Below are 26,860 nucleotides of genomic sequence, written 5' to 3' on the forward strand. Positions count from 1 at the left end.
CGCTCAGTCGTGTCTGACTCTTTGTGACCCCATGGACTGCAGCATGCGGGGCTTCCCTGTCTTTCACTATCTCCCAGAGTTTGTTCAGATTCATGTCTATTGAGTTGGTGATGCCATCCAACCAACTCATCCTCTGTCTACCCATTCTCCTCATGCCCTCAGTCTTTCCCAGAATCAGGTCAAGGTCTTTCCCAGTGAGTTGGCTCTTCACAGCAGGTGGCAAAAGTAAGTATTAGAGCTTCAGCATCAGTCCTTCCAGTGAATATTTAGGACTGATTTCCTTTAGGATTGACTGCTTTGATCTTCTTGCCGTCCAAGGGACTCTCAAGAATCTTCTCCAACACCACAATTCAGAAGCATCAAATCTTTGGTGCTCAGCCTTCTTTATGGTCCAACTCTCACATCCATACATGACTACTGGAAAAACTGTAGTTTTGACTATCTGGGACCTTTCTCAGCAAAGTGATGTCTCTTCTTTTTAATATGCATTCTAGGCTTGTTATTGCTTTTCTTTCAAGGAGCAAGTGTCTTTTAATTTCCTGGCTGCAGTCACTGTCTGCAGTGACTTTGGAGCCCCAGAAAATAAAGTCTGTCACTGTTTCCATTGTTTTTCCATCTATTTGCCATGAAGCGATGGGACCGGATGCCATGATCTTCATTCGAATGTTGAGTTTTAAGCCAGCTTTTTCACTCTCCTCTTTGACCTTCATCAAGAGGCTCTTTAGTTTCTCTTCACTTTCTGCTTTTAGGGTGGTGTCATCCGCATGTCTGAGGTTATTGATATTTCCCCAGCAAGCTTAATTCCAGTTTGTGATTCATCTAGCCTTGCATTTCACATGATATACTCTACATAGAGGGTTTCCCAGGTGGTGCTAGTGGTAAAAAACCCTCCTGCCAATGCAGGAGACATAAGGGACAGGGGTTCGATCCCTGGGTCTGAGAGATGCCATGGAGTAGGGCACGGCAACCCACTTCTGTATTCTGGCCTGGAGAATCCCATGGACAGAGGAGTCTGGCGGGCTCAGCCCATAGGGTCACAAAGACATAGAAGTTAAATAAGCAGGGTGACAATATACAGCCTTGACGTACTCCTTTCCCAATTTGGAACCATGTCTGTAACACGTTGTTCCATGTCCGGTTCTAACTGTTGCTTCTTAACCTGCATATAGGTTTCTCGGGAGGCAGGTAAGGTGGTCTGGTATTCCTATCTCTTTAAGAATTTAACACAGTTTGTTGTGATCTACACTGTCAAAGGTTTTAGCATATTCAATGAGGCAGAAGTATATGTTTTCCTGAAATTTCCTTGCTTTCTCTGTGATCTAGTGGATGTTGGCAGTTTGATCTCTGGTTCCTCTGCCTTTTCTAAATGCAACTTGTACATCTGAAAATTCTCAGTTCATGTACTGTTGAAGCCTAGCTGAAGGATTTTGAACATCATCTGAAATGATGTGAAAATTACTGCACACATGCAATTGTGCAGTAGTTTGAACATCTTTGGCATTGCCCTTCTTTGGGATTGGAATGAAAACTTACCTTTTCCAGTCCCGTGGCCACTGCTGAGTTTTCCAAATTTGCTGGCATATTGGGTACAGAACTCTAACAGCATCATCTTTTAGGATTTGAAATAGTTCATCTGGAACTCCATCACCTCCACTAGCTTTGTTCAGAGTAATGCTTCCTAAGGTCCACTTGACTTCACACTCCAGGATGTCTGGCTATAGGTGAGTGATCACTCCACTGTGGTTATCCGTGTCATTAAGATCTTTTTTGTATAGTTCTGTGTATTCTTGCCACCTCTTCTTAATCTCTTCTGCTTCTATTAGGTCCTTATTGTTTCTGTCCTTTATTGGGCCCATTTTTGCATGAAATGTTCCCTGGGTATCTCTAATTTTCTTGAATAGATCTCTAGTCTTTCCCATTCTGTTGTTTTCCTCTGTGCTATGCAGTAGATCCTTGTTGATTATCTATTTTGTATATAATAGTGTATATGGTGATACCAAACTTCTAGTTTTCCACCCCCCTCATAGTACATATAATTTAAAGGAAAATAATGAACAAGTGAAGTACAACTATTCTTGCTATTAAAACCAGACAGAATTTTATCTTAGGCACCCTGTTGTTGTTTTTAATTTTTTATAATTTATTTTTTAATTGAAGGATAATTGCTTTACAGAATTTGTTGTTTTCTGTCCACTATCAACATGAATCAGCCATAGGCATACATATGTCCCTTCCCTCTTGAACCTCCCTCCCATTTCCCTTTCCCTCCCACCCCTCTAGGTTGATACAGAGCCCTGTTTGAGTTTCCAGAGACGTAATGCAAATTCCCATTGGCTATTTGTTTTACATATGGTAGGCACCCTGTTTTAATTGGAAGGAAAAACTCTTTATAACTGTGGTGTAGGTTTTCTCCAAGAGTGTACTATTCTTGGAGCATTAAAAGACTGGTTGGGCTCCTTAATCATTTTTTTTGCTCAAACTTTTGCTGAATATTTGGAGGTCATGAGCTTAAGATTGTCTTATAAGATGCAAATGGGAATGTAGATGTTCAGAATTGTCAGTTGTACCCAGACCCTTGCTCTTTAACCACAGTGAGCTCAGGATGTATTCCCTGTCTTCATTTAAGGGCTTGATAAAGATATTGAACAGGATAGGACCAAAGACACCAAAGTGTTACCAAGTCCAAGCTTGCTCTGCTCATCGCACAACAGACCAATAAATCAGAGAAGAGTTGTTGAGGCAAGGAATATGACTGTATTCAGAAAGCTGGCTGACTAGTGTCTCCCAAAAACAATCTTATCAGAGTCTTAGGGAAGGGAGTAAGGAGGTAAAATAATACGGCCATTAATCTTGCAGTGTCTCCTGGAATGACCAGACTTGGGGAGGGGACGGGTTAATTTTTTCCTTCCTGTAGCCATCCAAGGGTAGACTGGGTCCTGGATAATAGCACTTTGGTTTAACATTCAGGCAGAGAGGCAGACAAGCAATGAGAAGGAAAGGTTAAAATCAAACAGATGCAACATTTAGCCAGATTTTATTCTTCCCTGTAACGAAAGCACTAGAATAGGGGTCCTTTTTTAATGTGGGGTCTCACTGAGGCTTGGGGGGAGAAATGGGTAGATGTTTATGGACAAATCCTTCGTAATCCTTAGAGGGATTTTACAGGTCAGTAAATATTTTTGTGTGTGGACAGATGTTGTAGCTTTCATCAGAGTCTTAAGCAAGTACTTATTTCCCTCAAAGAACCACAATATCAGAGGCCTCTAAGACTTTGTCAAGCCATCCAGTAGTTTTGTGATTCTTCTGTTATCTTTCTGTCCCTGCATCAGAGCAGGCTCCCTGTTTTCTTCATTGTTGTATCTAGTAGGTGCTTAATTCATATTGTTGATTTTAAAGTGAATGAAACCAAGTCACATTTTCTCGGTATGTCTGTAAAACTGTAGTGTGAGGGACTTGGCCAGGTGCTTTGTGAAATCATACTGTGTGCTTTTCTCTCGACTCAAAAATGCACTAGCTAGATCTGCAAATTAATGAAGTTCACTTGGCAGGGCTTGGTGTGGGAAAAAACTTGTCCTGGGGTCTAACGATGTTCTTCTATCTGTTTATGACCTTGTGGACCGTTTGTTCAATAATCTTTCCCGTGCCCCACCACGCAACATGGATCTTAGTTGCCTGATCAGGAATCGAACCCTTGCCTCCTGCAATGAAAGTGCGTCTTCTTAACCCCTGGACCACCAGTGAAGTCTCAATAATTCATTAGCACACTCTTGTGAATAGAGCCCCAGTTTGAAAAGGAGTATATTTGCCTTTCCATACGCTGACATCTATGCCATTTTTTATTTGACTGTAATTCTGTGACCATATTTTCAGGCTTTTTAAGAATCCTGACTTGTAATTTTTGTGGGTCTACAGCCTAGAATTAGTTTGGAGAATATAGGTGTATCTTCTTGGAATTCAGTTCCTTCTTAGCCATATTAGTTCTTCCCTTTTCTTCTCCCTGATTGTGAAGCCAGAAGTGAAATGGAATTGAGCTGCTGTGCTTTATTCTGTCTTCTGTCTCCAGTGGTTGTGATTACCATGTCTGAACTCCCCATCAGCAGCAACAGAATCACCCCAGAAACCACCCTTCCATTGTCTTTAGTATTTAGACACGACTCAATGGCACCCCACTCCAAAACTCTTGCCTGAAAAATCCCATGGACGGAGGAGCCTGGAAGGCTGCAATCCATGGGGTCGCTGAGGGTCGGACACGACTGAGCGACTTCACTTTCACTTTTCACTTTCATGCATTGGAGAAGGAAATGGCAACCCACTCCAGTGTTCTTGCCTGGAGAATCCCAGGGACGGGGGAGCCTGGTGAGCTGCCGTCTATGGGGTCGCACACAGTCGGACACGACTGAAGTGACTTAGCAGCAGCAGCAGCACCTCATTACAATTTGTACTTTTTGACCTACCTGTTACAGTTTCATGTGACCTCATTTTGTCTTAGGTCATGCGTGTCTCTCTTTTGTATGAGCTTTTTTTTTTTTTTTTAATTGAAGTGTAGTTGATTTACAACGTTGTGCTAATTTCTGCTGGACAGCAAGTGACTCAGTTGTACACATATGTTCATTCTTCTTTATATTCTTTTCCATTATGCTTTATCCCAGATTGGATATAGTTGCTTGTGCTCTACAGCAGGACCTTGCTGTAATAGTTTGCATCTAAATGTAATAGTTTGCCTCTACTAACCCCGAATTCCCAGTCCGTGCCCCACCCTTCTTTCTCCCCCTTGGCAACCACAAGTCCATTCTCTATGTCTGTGAGTCTGTTTCTGTTTGTAGATAGCCTTTTTAAACTACGAGAAGACACACTGCTATCCATGTTATCATATTCTTTCTTTGTATACCGTGTTCTCGTTGTCAGGATGATCCGTTTTCATACTGTCAGAATGGGGGTTTTGAGCGCCTTCCATCCCTCATAGTCTTCTATCATTTACAGTTTCTGACTGCTTGATCCTGATCTTTGTTTTTATCCTCTCAACTTTTCAAAATCTACCTCCCTTCAAAAACCAGGATACATTTTTGTGTATATCTTAAGATTCAGTTCCTGGCTTATTACAAATTCCAATTTTACATTGTCACTTTCTTTCAGGGTTTCCATCATTTCTACTTTACCAAAGAATTTATCTTTATTGGTTAAAAGTCCAGAATCATGGTTTCTCTCACTGTTTCATTCTGAAAAATAGAACTTGTCAGAAGGCAATATCGAATTTATCAGAAGAATATGATGAACAAAAGATGTTCTAATAATTGACATTTTCCATGATATCACCCTTTTATATCACTGTCTTGTTTCTGAGCCAGTTTTGTCATTTCTGTTAAAAAATATGCCATCTACATCTTTAGTTTGGTGGGCACTCTTGATTATATGTCCATTAGTGCGATATTCTTTCTCCTTTTAAAGTCACTTTGAATACATTTTGTCACATCATCGCTAGGTCAGTGGCTTCCCAGGCTTGTGCCTGTTTTCGTGACATACCTTGTGCCTTTGAGCTTATTGTCATCAGACATTGGAGAATGCCCATTGGCGTGAGACATTCAGTGACTATGCGGTTACATTTACAACTGTTTGTAAGGTTGCAGTTTCATTAATAGCCACTCATCTTTTCAGTTTTTGTGCCTTTCTATAAAGACATCTAAGACCCCATGTATTTTTCTAGATCTTTTCAGCTTTCATGCCATTTTCTACTATATTTTTGTAGTAGTCAAATTATTCCCTAGCATGGAGCTTAAGAAGCTATGCACCTTCTTGTTCCTTTGGATGTTTTTTCTCTGTTGGATTTGTGGGGAAGGACGCCCTTCAGGCCAACCCTCCTTTTGCTCGACATTTCTTCTTTCTCTTCCCTGATTTTCTGGGTTAAAGTAGTATACAGAATACCTCTGCATCTTCTAAATTTTTCTGTTATTGCTCATTGCTTCCCTTCTCCATTTTTCTAGTCTTCTAAGGCTTTTTTTCTTTTTTTGCTAATTTGGGTACTGGTGGGTTTTTTTTTAATGTTTCTTATGGTTTAATGTTTTTTAATGTTTAATGGTTTTAACAAGCCATTGTGGCTTGTTATTTGCTTTTTAAGTTTCCTGATAAGAGAAGAATATTCATCCTAAGTCTTTCTGAAGGCTAAGATGACTCAGGAATAAAATCTGCAATGTGATTCCTCCCCTTCCTCCCACCTCACTTTATTTCACATGGTGAGGTTTGCAGGTGTGCAGCTTTTTCCACTAACAGCCTTCAGGGTTGGGCACACTTTTGTGGCCATAACCGACTGAGGTTGTCACTAAAATAAAATATGAAATAAGGAGGTTATTACTTTGCTGCTCCTCTGTTACATTACCTGAGATATAAATAATGTTTGCCAAGGAAAAACAAAAACACTGTCACCCGAGGATGAATTCTTACCCTTCTCTGAGGTTTAAATTTTTGCAGAATTATAAAGTGGAAAGGGTTTAGGGCAGAGAAAGCAACCTTTTAAAACAAAGTTCAAATCAATAATAATTAACATTCACTGGCCTCTCTTTTCCTGCTAATAACTGAAGACAAGTACTAATTAGAGAAGCCTCAAGTGTTTGGATTTCTGGATGTACCAGATGGCTGCATAAGAACTATGCATCGTGCCAGGAAGAAGCCTGGGTTGCTCTTAGCTACCACCTCTCCTCCATTTTGATCTTGTCTGAGGACCCTTAAACATGCCCATCACTGTGCACTGAGGCTTTTTCTTTGTTCTTTCTTCTCTTGTCTTACCCACTTCTGATTTCAGGAGTACATTTCTGCCATGCTTAGTAAGTGCTCTTGTGAGCTTTTATTTTTACTTCTTCCTTAACAAACTCCTTCTATTCATCTTTTTCTTTTCAGATTTCCTTTGACTCTTATGTTTTTGTCTGATCTCACCAGATCCTTCCCTCTCTCCCCATTTGTTCTTTTTCAAGATCACACAAAATCGGCACAGAACCTTTCAGTTGCTAACATTAAGATAGTTCTGCTTCTTCAGGTTTTTTTTTTTTTTTTTGGTAAACTCATTTCACAGATTGTCTGAAAACATATGTTTTCTTCTTTGGGTTTATACTTTAAATATTTTCTTCCTCTATGATTAACTCTGCTAACCAACTCTGAGAAAGCTTTGATTTTTGTATAGAAATTTTCAATCCTGTTGAGTGTTGGTATTGTTTTGACAAATGCTGCCCATGCGTTTTCCACAAGATGAAAATCATTCCTATTAGGATGACAAAGCCTGGAACTGATTACGCTTAACCACATTCTTGCTTTTCATTGGAGTTGTTTTACTGGGACACATTCTTTCACTTCGTTTGTTGTGAAAGTCATGATATAGTTGCCCTTGGTAAAGAAAATTGGTCTTGATTTGGTGTTTTTTTGTCGGAACTTTCTCTGATGGAACTCAGAAGAAAGTAGAGATTGGTTACCATCAACATTTTTGGCTAAGTGAGAAGTATGACTCCTTTTCTTTCCCCGTGTGTTTCTTGCTCCTGCTGAAGGGTCATTGCAGGGAAACCAGTGAGGAAGCTGATGCAGTAATTCAGGCCAGAGCTGAGAGGGCGTGATCTACTGGAACAACGTTAGGCAGTGAGATTAATTTGCATTTTCTTAAAAAATATAAACAAAAAGTTTTTTTAACTTACATTTCATAATGTTGTAAATGTTTTTAGAGTTTAGAAATCACAGTTTTTAGGGCTCTATTTTCTTTTTAACATGTCCTTTTGATACATAGCTAACTAAGCAATTTATCACATCCTCCACTTATGTATTTCCTAGTTTTGGAAACCATCTACTTGATGTCTATTGCAACTTAAAAAAAAAAAAAAACTTGCATGTTTTTCACCTCTTGATTATAAACATAAACTTAAACAGAAATAACTTGTACTGTCACCTAGGGATAAAAATTAGCATTTCAGTACTAGTTTCCTTTGGTTTTTCCTCTTAGTTTTTGCAGACATATAAATAATCGTTTGAGCCAATATATTAGTCTCTCAGTCATGTCCAACTCTGTGATCCCATGGACTATAGCCCACCAGGCTCCTCTGTCCGTGGAATTCTCCAGGCGAGAATACTAGAATGGTTTTCCATTCCCTTCTCCAGGGGATCTTTCCAACCCAGAGACTGAACCCTATACCATGTATATTTTAGTGTTATTCTATTGTTGATCCTTTAGGTTGTTCCCAACTCAGTTTAAAAAAATTTTTTTGTATGTGTTTTTGGCTGCCCTGAGTCTTCATTGCTGTGCTCAGGCTTTCTCTAGTTGCGACATGAGGAGGGCTGTACTCTAATTACCACGCAGGGGCTTCTCATTGTGGTGGCTTCTCTTGTGGAGTATGGGCTCTAGGTTTGCGGGCTTCAGCAGTTGTGGCTCAGAGCACTGGTTCAGTAGTTGTGGCTCACAGGCTTAGTTGATCCATGGCATGTGGGGTCTTCCTGGACCAGGAATTCAACCTGTGTCCTTTGCCTTGGCAAGCAGATTCTTGACCAGTAGATCACCAGGGAAGCCCCAGCTCAATGTTATTTTAACAAATTCTATGGCCAGCATTTTCATGAATAGTAAATCTTCACACATATCCTCAATAAATGGCTTCAAATATATCCTTAGAATAATATCCTCAGAATAAATTTTTTAAAGTCAAGAATTTCTTTGAGGGCTTGAGTTGAATAAGTGTAAAATGTGAATGAACTCTAATGGCTGAAATTCCTGGCTTGTTGAAGGGGTGGAAGTAATACTTAGTTGCTCTGCATTTCCTATATCCACCTCCTGTTTACCTGATCCCTACCTTGGTTGCAGTAGATTAAAAAAGAATCAATATGCAGGAGGCCTAATAACCTGTTGGATATGTAAAAAGTGAGCGCCATGTTCTTGATATATCAGAGTACAGAGAACTTTGGAGGAAAAGATACAGAGCACAGTAATGGGGAGCCCCCTTCCTCCCCCTGATTCATTCTCAGATGAATATTAGATATACATCTCTACTCACTATTTCATTTTTGGATTCCCACATGTTTACTGACTCTTCCTTGGAGTTTTTGTTCAATCAGAGAAGACGTTTTTTATGTACCATGTCCTTTTTTTTTTCAGCTATTTGAGAGCAGTGCATAATAATGAAATTGACTCTTGTTAATCCCCATTAGTCTTTCATCGTGGAAGGAGTATGATTTGGGCATACATGGTAGAATAGCATAACGAGGGGTGCTTAACCTCAAAAACTTCTGAAGAGTTCAATTACTAGTTTAGGAGACAAGTATAATACAACTCCCTTTGTACAAGTCATTTCCTTTGCAGATAGTTCTTTGCTTTGGGTATGACATCTATTAAACTGAGTACTCTCATTCTTCAAGATAATATTTTTTCTTGGCACCAGAAAGATAATTTTTTGATCTCAACAATGTTGATCTTAGTTTTTCTTAATCCTTTTTACTCTGAGGGTTTTTTTTTAATGTTGATATAAAAATTTTTCTATTGTCCTTTTTAAAAATGAGTTTTAAAATAGCAGACTGACTTGGGACATTTGGTATTGCTATAAAGTACCTTTTTGCTCTATGAATAACTTTAATTTTTAGAATTTCTAGTTAGTTAATATTTTCTTTTTCAAATTTCCATATTGAAATTAATGATCAATCTTAAATTATTTCAGCAATTGCAGTTCTATCACAATCCTAGGAAGCTAATAACAGGAATAATTAGAAATCGTTACAAATAGCATTTGCGTCTATATTTAAAAAGCAATTGACCAAGCAGATGTTGTTACAGATTTTTGTCTTTGATATGATAAATTTCCATTAATTTTGAAAATCTGGGTTTAAGGGATGTGCTTTCAAATTTTGCATAGTTGAGCTGCAATTTGTGAAAGTTCAAGCAGCTGTACTGACAAACGTTTGACAAATTTGTAGCTGAGGCTGTTTTAAGCAAAGTTCTAGAACTTTATGTTCTGTGTTTTATGTTCAGGCCATGTATTTGAATTTCTTCTCTTTTTGTGGGTCTAGAAGTTTGTGTATATGTATGTATATGTGTATTCTTTCTCTCTGATGTATATGTAGACTTATATATGGTATTTGTATGTATATACATATATATATTTTACATTGTGTGTCCAACCTAAGTTGGAGGTAAAGATGCATATTCTTTGTTTTTTTTTTTAATAAAAATATTCAATTTAAACTCTCATTATTTAATTTAAAATGTTTTTCTCTTTGCTTAGGTTGAAGAAATTGTCGATATTGGATCATTTGCTCCAGAAGACATTCATATTCCTAAGATTTATGTACATCGCCTTATAAAGGGAGAAAAATATGAGAAAAGAATTGAGGTAATTGACTTACCTTGTTTGTCAGTATTTATGGATCTGACTGTCAGAGAGATGTGTCCCTGGAGCTATTCCAGATGAAAAAGAATTAAAGCTGAACAGGAAGTCTTGCTTTGAATCTTAATAGACGCTTCTCATGTGTCCATCTTGGGGGGACGTCTGTGTGATTGTCTAGATTAACAGTGCCTACCACATGTATATCACTAAATTACATGATTCTCCAGACTGTGTCTTCCAAGCTTTTGTAACTGTTCTAATTTATAATGCATAGTTTTGGATGGCTGTCCTGAAAGATAGAGAACAATAATCAGGCCTTTGGTTGCTTTACCCCTGCTGGACTCTTAGTGTTTGAGTGTTCAGAGCTAACTATCTTGATGTCTTTTCATGTTTTCCCACAAGTGTTGGGCTCTCAGCAGCTGGTGGACAGATATGAGATCACGATAAGGAGAGGCTACCAGGAGCATTGGAGGTATACTAAGGCTACTGAGAGCATGAAGATCAGCTGGATCAGAGTTGATATTAAGATTCAGAAATGTGTAGGGATCCGCAACAGAATAGACAAGCAGTAAGAGATACCAGAGATTCAAAGATGCCCTCTACCTGTTGACATCAAACAGGAAGAGACTGCAGTCTAAAACTAATGTCAGGGCCCAGGGATCAAAAAGAGGACATTTGCAAACAGGGCCAGAGTCTGTGTCAAAGAGACCTAGTGATGGAAATAGTTTTCTGACTGGTTTCTGGATATATCTATGATTTCTGTGATGCACTTATAGCAAAACCAGTCTCAACTCTGCAGGTGGAAATAGGAGATTGATAGCAGCAATACTTGGTAAACACATTCTGGTAGCCCCACCAAAAAACGGAGTCGAAAGGTCTATTTGTTCTCTTTGTTCCAGCTCCATCCCTGAGCACCCGAGGAGAATTCAGCTGTAGGACTCTTAAGAGTAACAGTAGTAGCACTCTTTGTGACAGTAACGGAGGAATTATTCGCTTCAGAGATAGAACAAGTGTATGTTCGTCTTCAAACAAATCTGACCTTTCATTTACTTCCTAAAGAATAATTTCTGTCATCAAATGTCATCCATGTTACTCTTCTTTTGTTTAAAAAAAAAAAAAAATCTATATTATATTGCAGATTTGCTTCCTGTTAGTAATGGGGGAGAGTTAAAATTTTTTCCAATACAGTTTTGTATTTCAGCAGTGATAAAATACAAGGCATACCTCAACCATGAATAATTTATTTGTTTATTTTAAAGCGTTTATCAATCCGGAAAGAGGAAGATATAAAAACCACATCTGGTAAACCTGGAGATAATGTCAGGGAACGTATCATCAAGCGGGCAGCTCTTGAATTTGAGGACGGCATGTATGGTATCCTTTATTCCTTCTGGGGCTGAGCGAAGACTTAGCCCTTTTTACATATTCATCAGGTTACTAGACTTCCTGCATAGGGATTCTTTTCTAGTCCGTTGTAACTTCTAAAGCAATTGATCAGTTTTTACAAAATGTGGCATATAACCTAAAGATACAAAGATAAATGGAATTGAAATTATAATCCTTTTACCTTCTTGAAGCAAAATAGTGACTGAAAATTTGCTTAGCTATTCTCTGATATACAGTGCATTTCAGTTCAGTTTGGCATTTGGCTAAAGTTAATTGGGAAAAGAGATTACCCCAGATGAAGGTTTAAATTCTCAGAAGTACTAGTTATAACCAATGTTATTTGCTTTCTCTGTGTTCTGACATTTACATACTCATTTGAAACATAAGATCCAACTTCTTAACAGCCTCTTGTTTCCCATGACAAAGATCCCTGTGAGTGTACCCTTTTATGTCTGATGTTTTGTATTCAATGAATGATTCAATTCTGCTTTAGATGCTTTGTCAAGAAAAGGGTAGATAAAGTGTTTGGATTTTGAATGTGTTTAAATGTCAGTGAGTCTGCCATTTTGCTAATTTTTGAGACGTTAACCATTGAACTATGTAATACAAATAATATATATAAATTCAAATAATGTATGATAAGGTAAATATTTGTTGAATGGTGAATACAGTAAAGCTGTGCTTAAAGTCCTGGGACAGAAGGTAGAAACATGGCATGTGTATCCATTCTCTGAACTTCCTCTGGTCCATAAAAACCTTCTTTCAGACAGATATTGACTGGGAAAACTCCCTTTTTTTACTTTCTTCTTAACTCCATCACTTCATTTTTTTTTTTTAATCTTTCAGCTTATGCATTGGTTTATGGCGGGAATTCACACAGGGAAGAGAATATTATAGTGCCTTCTTTCTCAGCTCCCATATCAGCAAGTTACAGAGTCAACCAAATTGGCTGAGCAGATGAAAGCTTGTCTGTGGGCTTTCTTTTTACCTCCAGTCAACTGGTTTACCACTGACACTGTTAACACTGACTAAAGGATAACTCTGCTTTTAGATGTATTGGCTTCTCTTCTAGGTATCCTTTGTTCACTGTCATTGTATTGCCTACGAAAAATATGTGCAAATCAGTTCATATAATGGTCTTTGCACAGCACCTACTCTTTTTCAACCCAAATTGCATGGGCTTTTCTCTCTCTGGTGTTTGACTCACTAAATAATATTAAAGAACTGAAAATTGCAGCATATGATAAGAAAGTTGAAGTATAAAACTTGTAATTTGGATTGCCCTTTCTTGAAAATAACCTGCTCACAATGGAATCAGTACCTCAGTGTGTTACGTGCGTCACTGTGAGAAACACAGTTAACTCTACACTGGATGCTTTGGTAGGAGGTAATCCAGGTAGCTACCATCATACCTTCATAGACTCACTATATTCACTAGAGGTGACCTGGCACGTTGGGTTGTTTTGCTGGCCTTTGTAGTTTATAATATGGTACCATATACACACTTTATCTTTTCTGGCCTTGATTCTTAAAGCACTCCCTGTTATTAGAATCTCCCCCGAGTGCTGTTATTCTTTACTTGTGTCAGGGTCTGTGGTGTGCATTAGTGGACAGCATGGACAGCGGTTCTAGACAGTGTCGGTTGTTTTTTTTCCTTTTGGACCGTGCTGTATAGCTTGTGGGGTCTTAGTTCCCCGACCAGGAATCAAGCCCAGGACTTTGATCATCTAAAGAAGGTTTAATAGCCTCAGTTAGCTCTTTAAAAAAAAATTTATTGAAGTATAGTTGACTTACAGTGTTGTATTTAATTTCTACTGCACAGCAAAGTGACTCAGTTATGCATACATAGATTCTTTTACAGCTTATTTTCCATTATGGTTTGTCATAGGATATTGAATATAGTTCCCTGTGCTGTACAGTAGGACCTTGTTTTTTATCCATTCTGTATATAATAGTTGGCATCTGCTAATCCCAATCAGTTAGCACTTTGATGCTGCAGCATAGCTTCTTTTTAATAGATGGTCTCAGATGTGTTCACTGAAACTTAAGCATCCCCACCATCCTCTCTATGTCTTAGAGAAGATTCAGTTACCAATGGATGTTATTACAGTGACCCAAAGGAATCCATACAATTTAGGTAGACATTTTGGTGGTGTCAGAAAACTTTGTTAAAATTCAAACACAGAAGCCCCTTGTAGAATATTTTAATCATCTTTAGTCTCAGTTGGAGTTTCGAATAGTGAAAAATGCTTTTAAACAAAGCTCAGGCCGTGTTACATCAGTCAGCAGTCATAGTACATATATCATAATACATTAGTCCTAATACATAGTATATAAGTCCTAATACAAGCCAAAAATTTGCTAAATGTGTCTTACAATAAAAATGACCTTTTGATTAGTTTTCTGAAGCCACTACTTTGATATCTTCATGGCAAAAGCTGTGATTATTTGAGAGATTTTCTTTTTGAAAAAATTACAAAGTAATATCTAGAGAGTGGTGGGAGAATACATTCAGAAAAAGTGACTTTAAACGCTCTGTGCAGATTTATTCATGTAGAAGATTTATGACATAACCTCTACCTTTTGTATGTTGGACCTTAACATCTTTTATTCCAGCCAATTTGGGCATAGGAATACCACTTCTGGCCAGCAACTATATCAGCCCCGATATGACTGTCCATCTGCAAAGTGAAAATGGAGTCCTGGGTTTGGTAAGACAAAAATTAAAGTTATATTTATCCAGTCTTGATGGAAAATAAGATATTTTATATAGTGCAGTCTTCTTAGAGTTGTTAGCTTAGATTTTCCAATCTTATTTTTCTTTCTCTTCATCTTCATAATAAATGTTTAACTTTTCCCATAAAATGGTAGTACTTATGAACATGTCCTGTCATATTTTATGGAGTAGATGGTAGTTTCCCAACTCCATGAGCTTTTCAATCACTCCTCATTTATCACTGTATGAGCTTCCATCTCCCCTATATAACACCGACTTCAGAGACCTCACACCAGCCTGTTCAGGTAAACTATTTATTAACCTTTGTGTGACTGCACAAGATAATGAAGATTATTAATAATCCTATATTAAATAAAAATCAGCAAGTCTCCGCATGAGAAACTGAAGAATAACATTTCTATTGATCCTTTAGAACAGGACATTTTTTGACAGTTGGCCAATTCAAAAAGTTCTCATGTCATAATCATTTTGAGGCCATGTTGTTCAAAAGGGTAGAATTTTCCCTTTCTCAAGAATAACTTTTCAAATGGGCTCAATATTCTCATAGAATTTGACCATTCCTTTTATTTTAATATTTATTTAACATAAAATAAAATTAAATACTTTAGCTTCCTGAATAACTTTTATTTACTTATTAATTATGGCAGAGATTACTTATTGTCTGACGATTTATAATATTCCTAATCTTTTATTATTTCTCAGTATATCTTAACTGTTAATACAGTACAAATTGTACATATGGAAAATGTATATCCAGCATTTAAAATATAAATTATGGTCATGAGCATGTAGTTGATTCTGATTGAGGCAATGATTGTGACCATTTTCAAAAACACAAAAATGATAATCGTCTGGATAAAAAAAGATTCATACTGCAAAGACTCACATTTTTCAGATACCTTAGAGATTATCTAGAGTGACCAGATCCCTCATTTTGAAGACAAAGGAAATAAGTTGATATGCGTAACTATGATCACTGTTTAAAGAAAAATTTACACAGGTCTAAAACATTAGTTACCATTTCAGTTTATTTAAAGAATACATTTTTGATCCCATTTTTTGAAAGTATGTTAAAGTTTTACAGCCACTATTTTCTCTTTCTTGGCTCTAACTTAGACCTTTTCTTTCCTCTTTTTCTATTTCCTCTCTTTTAGTTTAATATATGTTATGTTATGAAACTGCTCACCCTATTCAAGTTATTAGAGATGGTTTATAAAAATACATAAAAAATAAAAACTTAGGATTACCAGTCAAAGGGACAATAAGGGCATCAAAAAGATGAGACTTGCTTCTTCAGATCCTTCTAGCCCAATAAAGTAGCCATTTAGTTTGTATTCATTGAGCTGGACACGACTGAAGCGACTTAGCAGCAGCATTGATATACTGTAGCATAGACTGCATAGTAGATACTAAATAATTACTTTTTTTATTGACCTGGATTTCCAATAGCTTAACATTTCTTTCAGACTTTGGTAGTTTGAAGAAACTATTTTTCACTTACCTGATCACACTTATTAGTGTAGAAAAGACTAATCAATGTGAGATATAGAGCCATGAAAACATCAGGATTACTTTGAAAAGGTTCACCTCAAGTCTTCTGATAATCATTGCCTAAGGTTTTAAATGAGTTGTTTGCATTAAAGTTTTAGTGTGTGATTCAGTGAGAAACTTCTTTTCCTAACTGGACATGTGCTTTATTTTACAGGGTCCATACCCATTAAAAAATGAAGTTGATGCAGATCTAATCAATGCAGGTAAAATAACTCATTACATGTTCTTCTAGCATTTTCCTTTGCTATTAGTTTCGTTCTCTGCCAAATGATTTTAGAGTAAGGAGTTGGGCTTGATTCTTTGATGTTTCCTGGAGAATATGCACTGTACTTTACTTGGAGGAGGCGAGAGAAGCCTTTCCAGTGCCATCTTGGTCTGCTTGCCCATTAGAGGTCTCCCCTATTTAGGGCAGAGTAAGATATAGGGGAAATTGCAGGAGGGGCTACATGAAATGGCAGGAGCTTTGGTGGGTCAATCAGGTGCCATCCTGACGGTGCACGGAGAATGCTCTCAGATGGGGTAACGAGAATTAAAGGAAAGGATAGTTTACAGGGGTGTAAACAGGGTTAAGGTAAACCAGAAAGGATGTTGAAGTACCACAGGGAGTTTTTATCACCCTTGGGCCTTAAGGGGCAACTGTGGGAGAGGGTCACCAGACAGGAACAGGGTCTTTGTGGAGGAACACAAACATCTTGCAGAAACCTGCGTGAGGGTGAGGATGGGAGTCTCCTCTGCTGTATCTCCTGCTTGTGCCTCCAATTGGCAGACCCCAGGCTGAAATAGATCTGTCTTCTCATGATGAGAAGGTGGGAAGTAGATCCATAGTAGCAGCCAAAACCAAGATCTGGGGCTCTGGGGTTTTTGTTGTGGGTAATATGTTCTGTCCTCTAATCCAGGGGTCCCTAACCACTAGAATCCAATGTCTGATGATCTGAGGTGGAACTGATGTAATAATAATAGAAATAAAATGCACAATAAATGTAATATGCTTGAATAATCCTGAAATCTTCCCTCTACCCTCTGGTCCATGGAAAAATTGGCTTCCATGAAACTAGTCACTAGTGCTCAAAAGATTGGAGATTGCTGCTCTAATTGACATGAGAGTTAGGAGTTGTTTGTTTATTAGTTGCTAGGTCATGTCCAACTCTTTTGTAACCCCACAGACTGTAGCCAGCCAGGCTCTTCTGTCTGTAGGAGTTCCCAGGCAAGAATGCTGGTTAGTAGAGCATCCTTCAAAACTTCAAGGGTACTTAAGGATGTACTCTGCTACTCATTGCAATCTAATGATATAGGTGATAAATACAGAGTTTCTTTGAATTGGGAACTCTAGCCTGTCTTCTCCTATGCTCTGGTATTCATATGCTTTGCCTTTTATTATTAGCCTTTTATTTGACTGGGACAGAGAGTCACACATTGCAGCAGCCTGGAGGAGGAGGAAAAACAGGTCAGACCTTTTGGCCTCCATCATTGCCCATACGTGAGGCAGTACTGCCACTGTGTTGGAGCTAAAGATTTTCCTTAGAATGGAGTTTCCCATAGGAAGCTAATTTTTATATTCCGGCATGATTTTCTTTATCCTTCTTTTACTTCTATTCACTCTACCCCCACAAAAGTATAATTCTTACTTTGTGTTCAAAAATAGTATGTGTAAATTTCTGAAGAGAAGCAACAGGAACCGAATATAAAGGCCAGCTGCCAAGTAGAATTGATGTTTAATACTTAGGAGTTTTGGAAGTAAAACAGCTTCTGGTTGAATAGTTGAATTAGTTAACACGACTTAACTCTGAAAGGCGCACTGTGATAAAGCAATGACATTTAACCAAGGCTGTGATTTAATTGTACTGTACCCTTTAGCAATAGCTCATTGATCTGTGAAAATATTTGCTGCTTGGTTTAATTAATTTATGATGTTAGTGAGTTATTTGCAAAATGAATAACTCCATTTTCCAAATTTCAGGCTTGAGCTCATAAAACCCACTTTCTTTGGAAAGTAGTTAATCTTTTCAGTGACATCATTGGAGAGTAGACATTTCTGATTCCATTGAGCTTAAAAGTAGCCCAATCCTAATGAAGCCACCAGTTTTAGATTTCAACTTCTCAAATACCATATATAATCTTAAAGTACTTTGTAAAACCAGAATTCTTTGCTTTTGGGAAGCCAGGCTGCCAATCAGTTTAATAGTATTCTATCTCTTTCATCAAAGTCCTTTTTGGGATTTATGATGCTTTTGACTTTGGAGCTAAGTTAGAGGTGAAACACTTTGAACTCCAGAACCCAGAACATAAATTGATGATTTCCTCAACTCCCCAAGTTTGGGCATTACCAGGAAGATTAGCCCATTGTTTGTGTTCATTTGAAAGGATTTTCATAGAAATCCATTAGAACAAAGACAGAGTTATGTTTCTGGGCATAAAAAGTGTATTAAAATAATATCACAGACATCTCCACCTTCACACTTACTTCTACATATTCCTTGAACTGTAGCATATCCAACTGAAGGGAATGCAATCACTCTTTCAAGGCCTCTGAGATTATTTGCTCAAAAATTCAGGATAATAATATGAAAACAGAATATGGTTAAAGACTTTGACGCTAAAAAAAAAGATTTTGGGGCTGTGATGTGGAATCTGGGAACAGATTCTATCCGAGATGAAAGTTAACCAGTGGCAAATTATCATATTGCACACCTTAAACTTATGCAATGTTATATGTTATTATATCTCAATAAAGCTGAAAAAAAAAATAAAGTAAAATACAGGAGTTAATAACAAATGAAAAAGAAAAAAACAATAACAATGTCTTACAACTTATCGAATAAAATAAGAATCTGAGAATTTATACCATAAATAAATACATACATAAATTAGAAAAAAAAAAAAAAAAAGACAAAGTCTCAAGAATACTGGAGTGGGAAGCCATTCTCTTCTGCAGGAGATGTTCCCAACCCATGGATTGAACCTGGGTCTCCCACATTACAAGCAGATTCTTTACCATCTGAGGCACCAGGGAAGCATCCCCACCAAAAGAAAAAAAAAAAAAAAAAGTATTAAAATAATAATTAGAACTATTTCTAAGGATCCTCTTTTCTAAATAATTTTATATGGTTATGTAACAATGAATGACCACTTGTATAGAATCACACAATTTACAGCATATTTTTTCACATATATTGTCAATATATTAAGTAAAAATTGAGCCTCAAGTGAAAACTTTTTATACACGTTGGGAAACTGAAGCCCAGAAAAGTGAAGTGATGTGCTCAAGATCAGGTTGCTAGGGACAGATTCACATGTAGTCTCCTGCTCTTGGCCCCAGGCCTTTTTATCTGCACATTGATCTACATCCACTGATAAGTTGAGAATTTACAAGGATGCAGAAGGCAGCATTTAGAACATTTCCAAGGTCTCAGGAAGATTTGCAGCATCCTAGTGCAATTGTGAAATTTCTAATAAATCTCACGTTAGCTTTCATATTAATGTGCATTTTGCATTCTTTCTTATTTCTTAATATTTTTCTTATTTTAATATCAAAATGTTTTTAATGACTTCTTCTTGGTCATTGTTCAGTCGTTAAGTCATGTCTGACTGTGCGAACCCATGGACTGCAGCGTGCCAGGCTTCCCTACCTTTTGATTAAAAAACTACTTAGAAAGACTTAGCAACTAAACAACGACTTAGAAAGAACCATGTTAATCTCATGGCTTTTAAATATCCTTGTTTCCTGCTATGTGCCTCTAGAGCGGTGGCTTTCAATGGGAAAGAGGGTGATTTCACCTTTCTGGCGACATTTGATAATGTCTGGAGTGCCAGTGTTACTGGCATTTAGTATGCAGAGGCCAGGGATGCTGTTAAGTATCCTGCAATAATCAGAGCAGTTTCCAGCCCCCAGCATCAGCAGTATCTGCTCTAGAGGTCTGCGTGCCACATCTGAAGAATTACAGGCCTGCAGTCTAAAGTACCACATTCAGGATCTCTCTAATGGTTGTGACTGACCTTTCCAGATTTATCTTTCGCTATGACTGAGTCCACCCATACTGAAGTGCTCGATCTCTTCTGTTTCCTTCATCCATGACTTAGCTCTTTCAGTGCCCTTTCTTTTTTGTTATGTTCTATCCCTTGTTCATCCCTGTCTCTTTATTGGTAATGCCTATCCTTCAAGTCCTAGTTCATTTGTCCTCTCCAAATCCTTTTGCGGCTCAGAAGTGCTTCTCCTTCGAACCCACAACACATTCAGCATCTCATAAGCATACCACATTTTGCCTTGTTATTATTTGTGTGTATTTATCTCTCTCACTGGGTATTGTGTTCCTTTTGTTTAGGGTATGCATGCTTGCTTGGTTGTTACAGTCATGTCTGACTCTTTGTGACCCCATGGACTGTAGCCCTCAAGGCTCCTCTGTCCATGGGATTCTCCGGGGTGGGGGTGGGGGGTTGCTGTGCCCTTCTCCAGGGGATCTTCCCTATCCAGGGATTGAATCTGTATCTCCCGCATTGCAAGCAGATTCTTTACCCACCTGGGAAGCCCTTGCTTAGGGCAGTGGTTCTCAAAGTGTGGTTTTCAGAGCCACAGCATTGGCATCCCCATCACTGGGGACTTCTTAGAGATGAAAATCCTCAAACTCTGGGAGTTGTGCTCAATAGTCTGTGTTTTTATAAGACCTCCATGTGATTCTGATGAGTGTTTGAGAACCATTTGTTTAGGGCATCTGCATTTTGTTTAAGGCACAGAGTGAACATTTACTTGATATTGAGTGAGTGGCATGTTATGTCATAAGCCAAATGACTCAATAACCATGAAACTGGATAATTCTATTGCCTGAATATCATGAGAGGATATAGACATATACAGGGGAAGTTGAAGAAGACAAATAATTAGGAAAAGCTGAATAAGAAAGCCTTTTTAAGATATTGATTGTATTATTGATTATAATTATTTAACCAAATTAGGACACTGTATTTGAAAAGCATTGATATCAACTTTAGGATATCCTATTTTTATTTAGATTTTGGGATGTTAAAAATGAAAATTAACTTTTTTTTCAAAGAATATATTTATAAGATGCCAGAATATATAACAGGGGGCCTGACAATAACTTTCATAAGAATTATTTTCTGGGCTCTTTAAAAAATACTATCCTTGATAAATCACATGGGGAGATCAGAAGCTCTGTGTGCATTGATCTCAGAGTTTCCTTTACAGTAAGTGGTAAATAATGTCTTCTATGTACTGCCAGCCGGTAGAGATAGCCCTTTGGAAGTCATTTTATTTATCACATAGAGAACAAAGAATTGAAATTTTTGTTCGTTTGTTTGTTTTGCATTTTCAGCCTACAGATTCTTCTTTGCCTCTCCATCTCACAGGACTGGAGAGGAACTGTATTTTCTGGACATGAAAGTGGTGTTAGGATAAGGTTTAGTTGTATTCTGCTTGTCCTGAAACCTGGAGTTCACACGCTGGTATATAACCTTATCATAAAAGCTGATTGCTTGCCCCTGTAGCATTTATCCCTAGAGGGTTGATGGCATTGTCTTTTTCACAAGTAGGTTTAGAGTGATGATTAACAATGAAAATAATATTAAAAATTAATGTTCACAAAGTGCTTTCTCTGTGCCAGGTCCTAGAGTAAGGGCTTTACATACATGATTTCATTTAATCCTCCAAATCCTACATGCTGTTTACAAGCCAGCCCTTATTAACCACACCAGAAAGTATTCTCCAAAGCTTTTCTGCTTTGTGTTCCTTTAAAAGAGGTGAGAATGTTTCCTTTGATTAGAATCAAACTTTTAGGGGTCAGTAAATAATTCAGCATGATATAGATAGTCATGCTCTATATTTGAGCTCAGATGGAGGGGGATATTGGTGAAGTTAGCTCTTGGACATGACTTGAGAAATTGAGGGGACAGCTGTTGCACATTTGATCACTCTTGTGATCTGATCACAGTCAGATCACTCTTGTCCTGTTGTGTCCAAGAGCTTTGCTCTATTCCATTCTTGGAATCACTTTTCTTCCCCTTCTTATTGTCTGCTCTATTACACTGGGGCAGTGGCATGCAGTGTGCTCAGACAGTTGACTTAACCTTTGGCAGAGTGGCACGTGAACACTTTTCTGTTGAGACCAGAAGCATCTCCTAGGTACCTCAAGCTCCTGAATAGACAGGTCACAAGAACTCAGCAGCTAAGGTTTGAGTTAGGTTATATTATTGCTTGTATAGGGATTGGACGACCTTGAAGAACTTTTCTAGTTCTCAGTTTTTATTATGGGATGTAAGTGTTGGGAGAGGTCCTTCTAAGAGGACCTTTTCTGGTTATTAGTAGAAATTTACTGAAGCAAGGGCAGAAAGATGAAGCAGAGAGAAAGGTTGAAAGAAGAGATTCTTTCAACCAGTGACATTAAGGAATTAGGTGAAACCTCTCTTTCTAGATTATTCATTGATTTTAAAGAACTATTTGGCGGAACTGATACAATTGTGTAAAGTTTAAAAATAAAATAAAATTAAAAAAAAAAAGAAAGAAAAATATTTGAGAAGCATCTCCTGCTTCATTCCCTTCCAGCTGATTTCTTCATGTTTATTCTACAGTGTTTCAGTCCAGTGACTTATAATAGCATTGGGTTCTGACAGGTGCATCCCAAGAACCCCTTTCTTCTTTACTCCTATTAGCATTTAATAGGGGCTTGTGAAGGGACTGGGTCTGGTGGGAGACAGGGATGGTTATGTAATAATAGGCAATAGAGAAGTACATTGTCTGTAGACAATTTCAAAACAATAATAAAATGAAAAGTTGGTCTGTTTTTCATTATCCCCATGCAAGGGCAAATCTGAACAATGTTAGTAACAAAACACTTGTCTTTGTAGGTTGGCAGTTCCCATTGTGTCCCCCCATACCCCTATTGTTGCTGTGTTTTGGTTAAGGGACACTTACTTCTGTATGAAATAGAGAAGGTGTAGACCTCTGTCTCCACCATGATTTCCGCTCTTAGAAATCTAATAGCCTTTTCTTTCTTTTGTCTTCCCTGTGTCTGTGTGTGTGTGTGTGTGTGTAGGCAAGGAAACAGTTACTGTTCTTCCAGGAGCCTCTTATTTCTCCAGTGATGAATCATTTGCAATGATTAGAGGGTATGTAATAATGGAGCTCCTCATGTTTCCCACGGTGTGGAATGAGCTGAGTCATCCCTGAGTCTATTAACAAGACTGTGAAACATAACCACCTCTCCCAGCCAGAAAATGATCATGGACTTGCTTGGCTGCACCAAGATGTGAAATTATTCATATTGAATGTTGGCAATTGGAACATGCAGCCCACGATTATTAAAAGAACCTTCAAAGTGAAATATATGTCTGTGTGCCAACTAAACTGAAGTAAACGTTTTTGAGGCTCTTTCTGAGGATCCTAACATTTTCTGCAAACTGTGTTTTCATTTTCTAGCTAGTGTTTGCCTTCAAATCGAGCCACATTTTCCCTTACCAAAGGAAACAAACTCACTGTGTACACCTGTTTTTAATTTGTTTTTGGATACAATATAGGCTATAATTTTTTTTAAAGAACTCTTAATAGTTATTTTTCTGCCTTAGCTTGAAGCCAGTCTATTTGGAAATCAAGTGTTGGGTGGAAGAAAGCAAATATATTTGGGGGCAGGGGGAGTAAGATTATTTAATTGCTGGCAATTTCAAGCAAAAGGGACATAAAACATGGAAGTTTGCTTTATATTTCTTCTCTGTCTTTCTCAGGGGACATGTCAATCTGACAATGCTAGGAGCCATGCAGGTTTCCAAATACGGTGACCTGGCTAACTGGATGATACCTGTAAGTAGGCACGTTTTCTTCTGAATTATGCCTGGGTTAGAATAATTGTTTTTGAAGTATTAATATTAAGAAAAATCTTATCAGATTGCTATGAGTACAAATATAATTGTTACAAAAATAGATACTGTAAGATGTATTTCTTATTTCAAATTTTAATAAAAATCAAATTTCTAATTCTCCTGAAAAATATTTAGCTTTGCCAGTTTACTATGTAATTGGAACTAAAAATAGATAAGATCAGAGTCAAAGCATAATTTTCCCTAGAAAAACAGAGAACTTCCTCAGAAGGTAAAAAATATGGGTTAATTATACTCTGATAAAAGTAAGAAATACAAATATTTATTATAACTAAGCTTTATAACTAGAAAGAGCAATTAATATGTTCATTAATTTTATGTTAATTGTATTCTTTTCTTATTCACAGTGAGTAAAATCCTCTCTTGATTAGTCATGTGACCCTATGAGTAATCAATCACATTGTCTTCTATTACCGAATACAAAACCTGTGATATTTAAACATGTCTGTGAAATGCAAACAGTTTTCATTTACTAACGATCTAAATCAAGGAAGAAACCTCTTGAAATTAGCTTTGGAAAAAAGACTATAATCAGTTGATTTATGAGTGTAGTTCTTTACATTCCAGAGTGTGGTTCTTTATATGTGTAGGCGAACAACAATGAGTGTCCATGATTATGAGCTCATTTTTTTCAGGTTACTCTTTTAATGTGTATCTTTAAAGGTTTCTGTGTGTTTCTCTGAAGCTTGAGCTAAAAAATATTTTGTTTAACTGAGGTTGGTGTTCTATAATGAAAGGTTTTTTGTATTTTTTAAATTTCTTAGTTTTTCCTGCTCATTTTTTGAGGACGGTGAATTAATGTAGTTGATAACAATGGTAGAGATTGTATTAGTTTAGCTTTTTTGAACTATGATCTCTTGAAACATTATTTTAAAATTTCATTTATTATTACAGCTCTGGTTCTCAAACTTGGTTGCATATTGGAAGCACCTGGGAATTTTTAAAAATGGTGATGCCTCTGGCCCATCATTAGTTTCCAGTTTAATCTGGGATATAACCTGGAACTGGTCATTTTAAAAGCAGTCCTATATGGTGATGATATGTAACCACGTTTGAAAACCAAGTTCGAGTGTATTAAAGAGTGATCATCAATCATGTTTAAAATGTAAAGGGAAAATATCATTGACCCATTAATAGTAAGAACACTTAGCAAGTTATGGATTTGCTAAGTTGTTGTATTGTTGCTATATTGTTATTCTAAATTAGCCATAGTTATAAGAGTTGGCAACTTTTGGAGGCTTCGAAGAAATCAGGGGGTCTCCTGAGCATTATACAGTAAGTCAGATTGATACTTTATAGGAATGTTTATTTGTGTAGAAAGAGTGTATTTCTCTTTTCAAATTTTAGAAAAAGGCTAATAGAGGGTAGTAGAAGGAGCATAAAATAGCAAGCCCTGAGTTTTAGCCCTAACTCTAAGGTTATAATATATATCATAGGGCTTGACACAGTATATGCTAGATAAATGGGTTGTTATTATTTGATAAGTTAAGAAGTTGGAGATGCCTGCCTGGCAGAGGACGGAAGAGGATTGGTTACTATGAACAGAAGCAAGAGAGTTCAAAGTAGAATCTATTTCTCTGGACTATTAGTGAGTTTTAAAATCACAGAAACATGTCCAACATATTTTTGCTTTCAGGGAACTTGGGCATCTTTAACAAGCTACTGTACAATTTGTTTTTATTATGATTTAGCACACAGTGAGACTGGAAGCTCTCATGGTGAGAGTATGCATTATGTAGTTGCCATTTGTAGGGAAGATTTTCCAACATGTATCATGGTTTTATATATCCTATGAAGATTCCTATGAATGATCAAAACATCAGTGTTTATTACTTTGTAATTTTCCTAATATAGTTTGGAGATCATGCGTTTGCAAAGGACTGGATCTAGTGGAGCAGCAATAGAGAACTCTGGATTTCTGAAGGGGTGTGGAGAAAAATTAAGCTTGAAAAGTGTTCTTGTGTCTGGTTCCACTCTTTTGGTCATGGAAGTTAATAGCGTCTTTTCTGAATGAGCATTTCTTTTGTTCTTTTAGAATTTTACTTATGGCTGTGCTGGGTCTTGATTGCTGCACAGGCTTTCTCTAGTTGTGGTGAGTGCTACGCTCTAGTTGCAGTGGAAGGGTTTTTCATTGCGGTGACTTTTCCTGTTGGAGAGAATGGACTCTAGGCACACAGGCTTCAGTGGCTGCGGCTCTCAGGCTCTAGAGCGCTTGCCCAGTAGTTGTGGTGCATGGGCTCAGTTGCTCCGCAGCAGGTGAGGTCTTCCCAGGTCAGGGATTGAATCCCTGTCTTCTGCTTTGGCAGGCAGATTCTTTACCCCTGAGCCACCAGGGAAGCCCTCTTTTGTTCTTTTAGTAACTGATAATGACTTCTGGGATTCTTTGTATGTGATACAAGGTATATATTTTGCTTCCTTTGGATTCAAGATAGCTTAAGAGTCAAGACCATGAGCTTTAATTTGGAAGAGATCTGATTTGAATTTCAGCTCTACCCCTTAAAAATTACACAATCTGGAGTATATGGATTTTTGTTAGGATTAAATGAAAAGAAAATGAAAAGTGAAGACTCAAAGCACTCCATAAATAGTGGCTATTATTTTTAACTTCTTCAGTGTACTATTGCTTAACATTGAGAGGGAATATTTGCCTCAAAAAATGCTGGCGTAAGCAAGACTATTTTACAGTAACTGTAAAACCTGTGTATCCAAATTCATATTCAAGTACCAGAGGACACATTTCTTGTTTTCATTGGTTATGGATAACAGCCTAGCCTCCTTATGTAGTTTCAGTGAGCTATTTCTGTTTGCCCTAAAGATTTATGTTGATTTATAAAATTTAGATATATTTTTATTGCAAGACCTGGCAGTCAAGGCGCTGAAGGGTTCAGCTTTATTATATCATTTTTCATTTACTTTTATCTTTTTACTGAGTTTAATAATCTTTCAATGATTGTAAAGTCTTGAGTTTCTC

At 37.4% G+C, this 26,860-nt stretch overlaps 1 protein-coding gene across 1 annotated transcript in view; it reads left to right on the top strand.

Moving 5' to 3' along the window:
• OXCT1 (3-oxoacid CoA transferase 1) overlaps positions 1-26,860 on the top strand; it is a 161,959-nt gene that overhangs the window by 70,408 nt on the left and 64,691 nt on the right. Inside the window, exons 8-13 of the mRNA XM_010853715.1 lie at positions 10,233-10,340; positions 11,594-11,708; positions 14,337-14,431; positions 16,163-16,211; positions 23,052-23,124; positions 23,737-23,812. Of these exons, the coding sequence (XP_010852017.1) occupies positions 10,233-10,340; positions 11,594-11,708; positions 14,337-14,431; positions 16,163-16,211; positions 23,052-23,124; positions 23,737-23,812 (516 nt within the window). The remainder of the gene's footprint in view (positions 1-10,232; positions 10,341-11,593; positions 11,709-14,336; positions 14,432-16,162; positions 16,212-23,051; positions 23,125-23,736; positions 23,813-26,860) is intronic.

Source organism: Bison bison, unplaced genomic scaffold, assembly GCF_000754665.1.
Source record: "Bison bison bison isolate TAMUID 2011002044 unplaced genomic scaffold, Bison_UMD1.0 scf7180017864331, whole genome shotgun sequence".
NCBI classification, from domain to species: domain Eukaryota; kingdom Metazoa; phylum Chordata; class Mammalia; order Artiodactyla; family Bovidae; genus Bison; species Bison bison.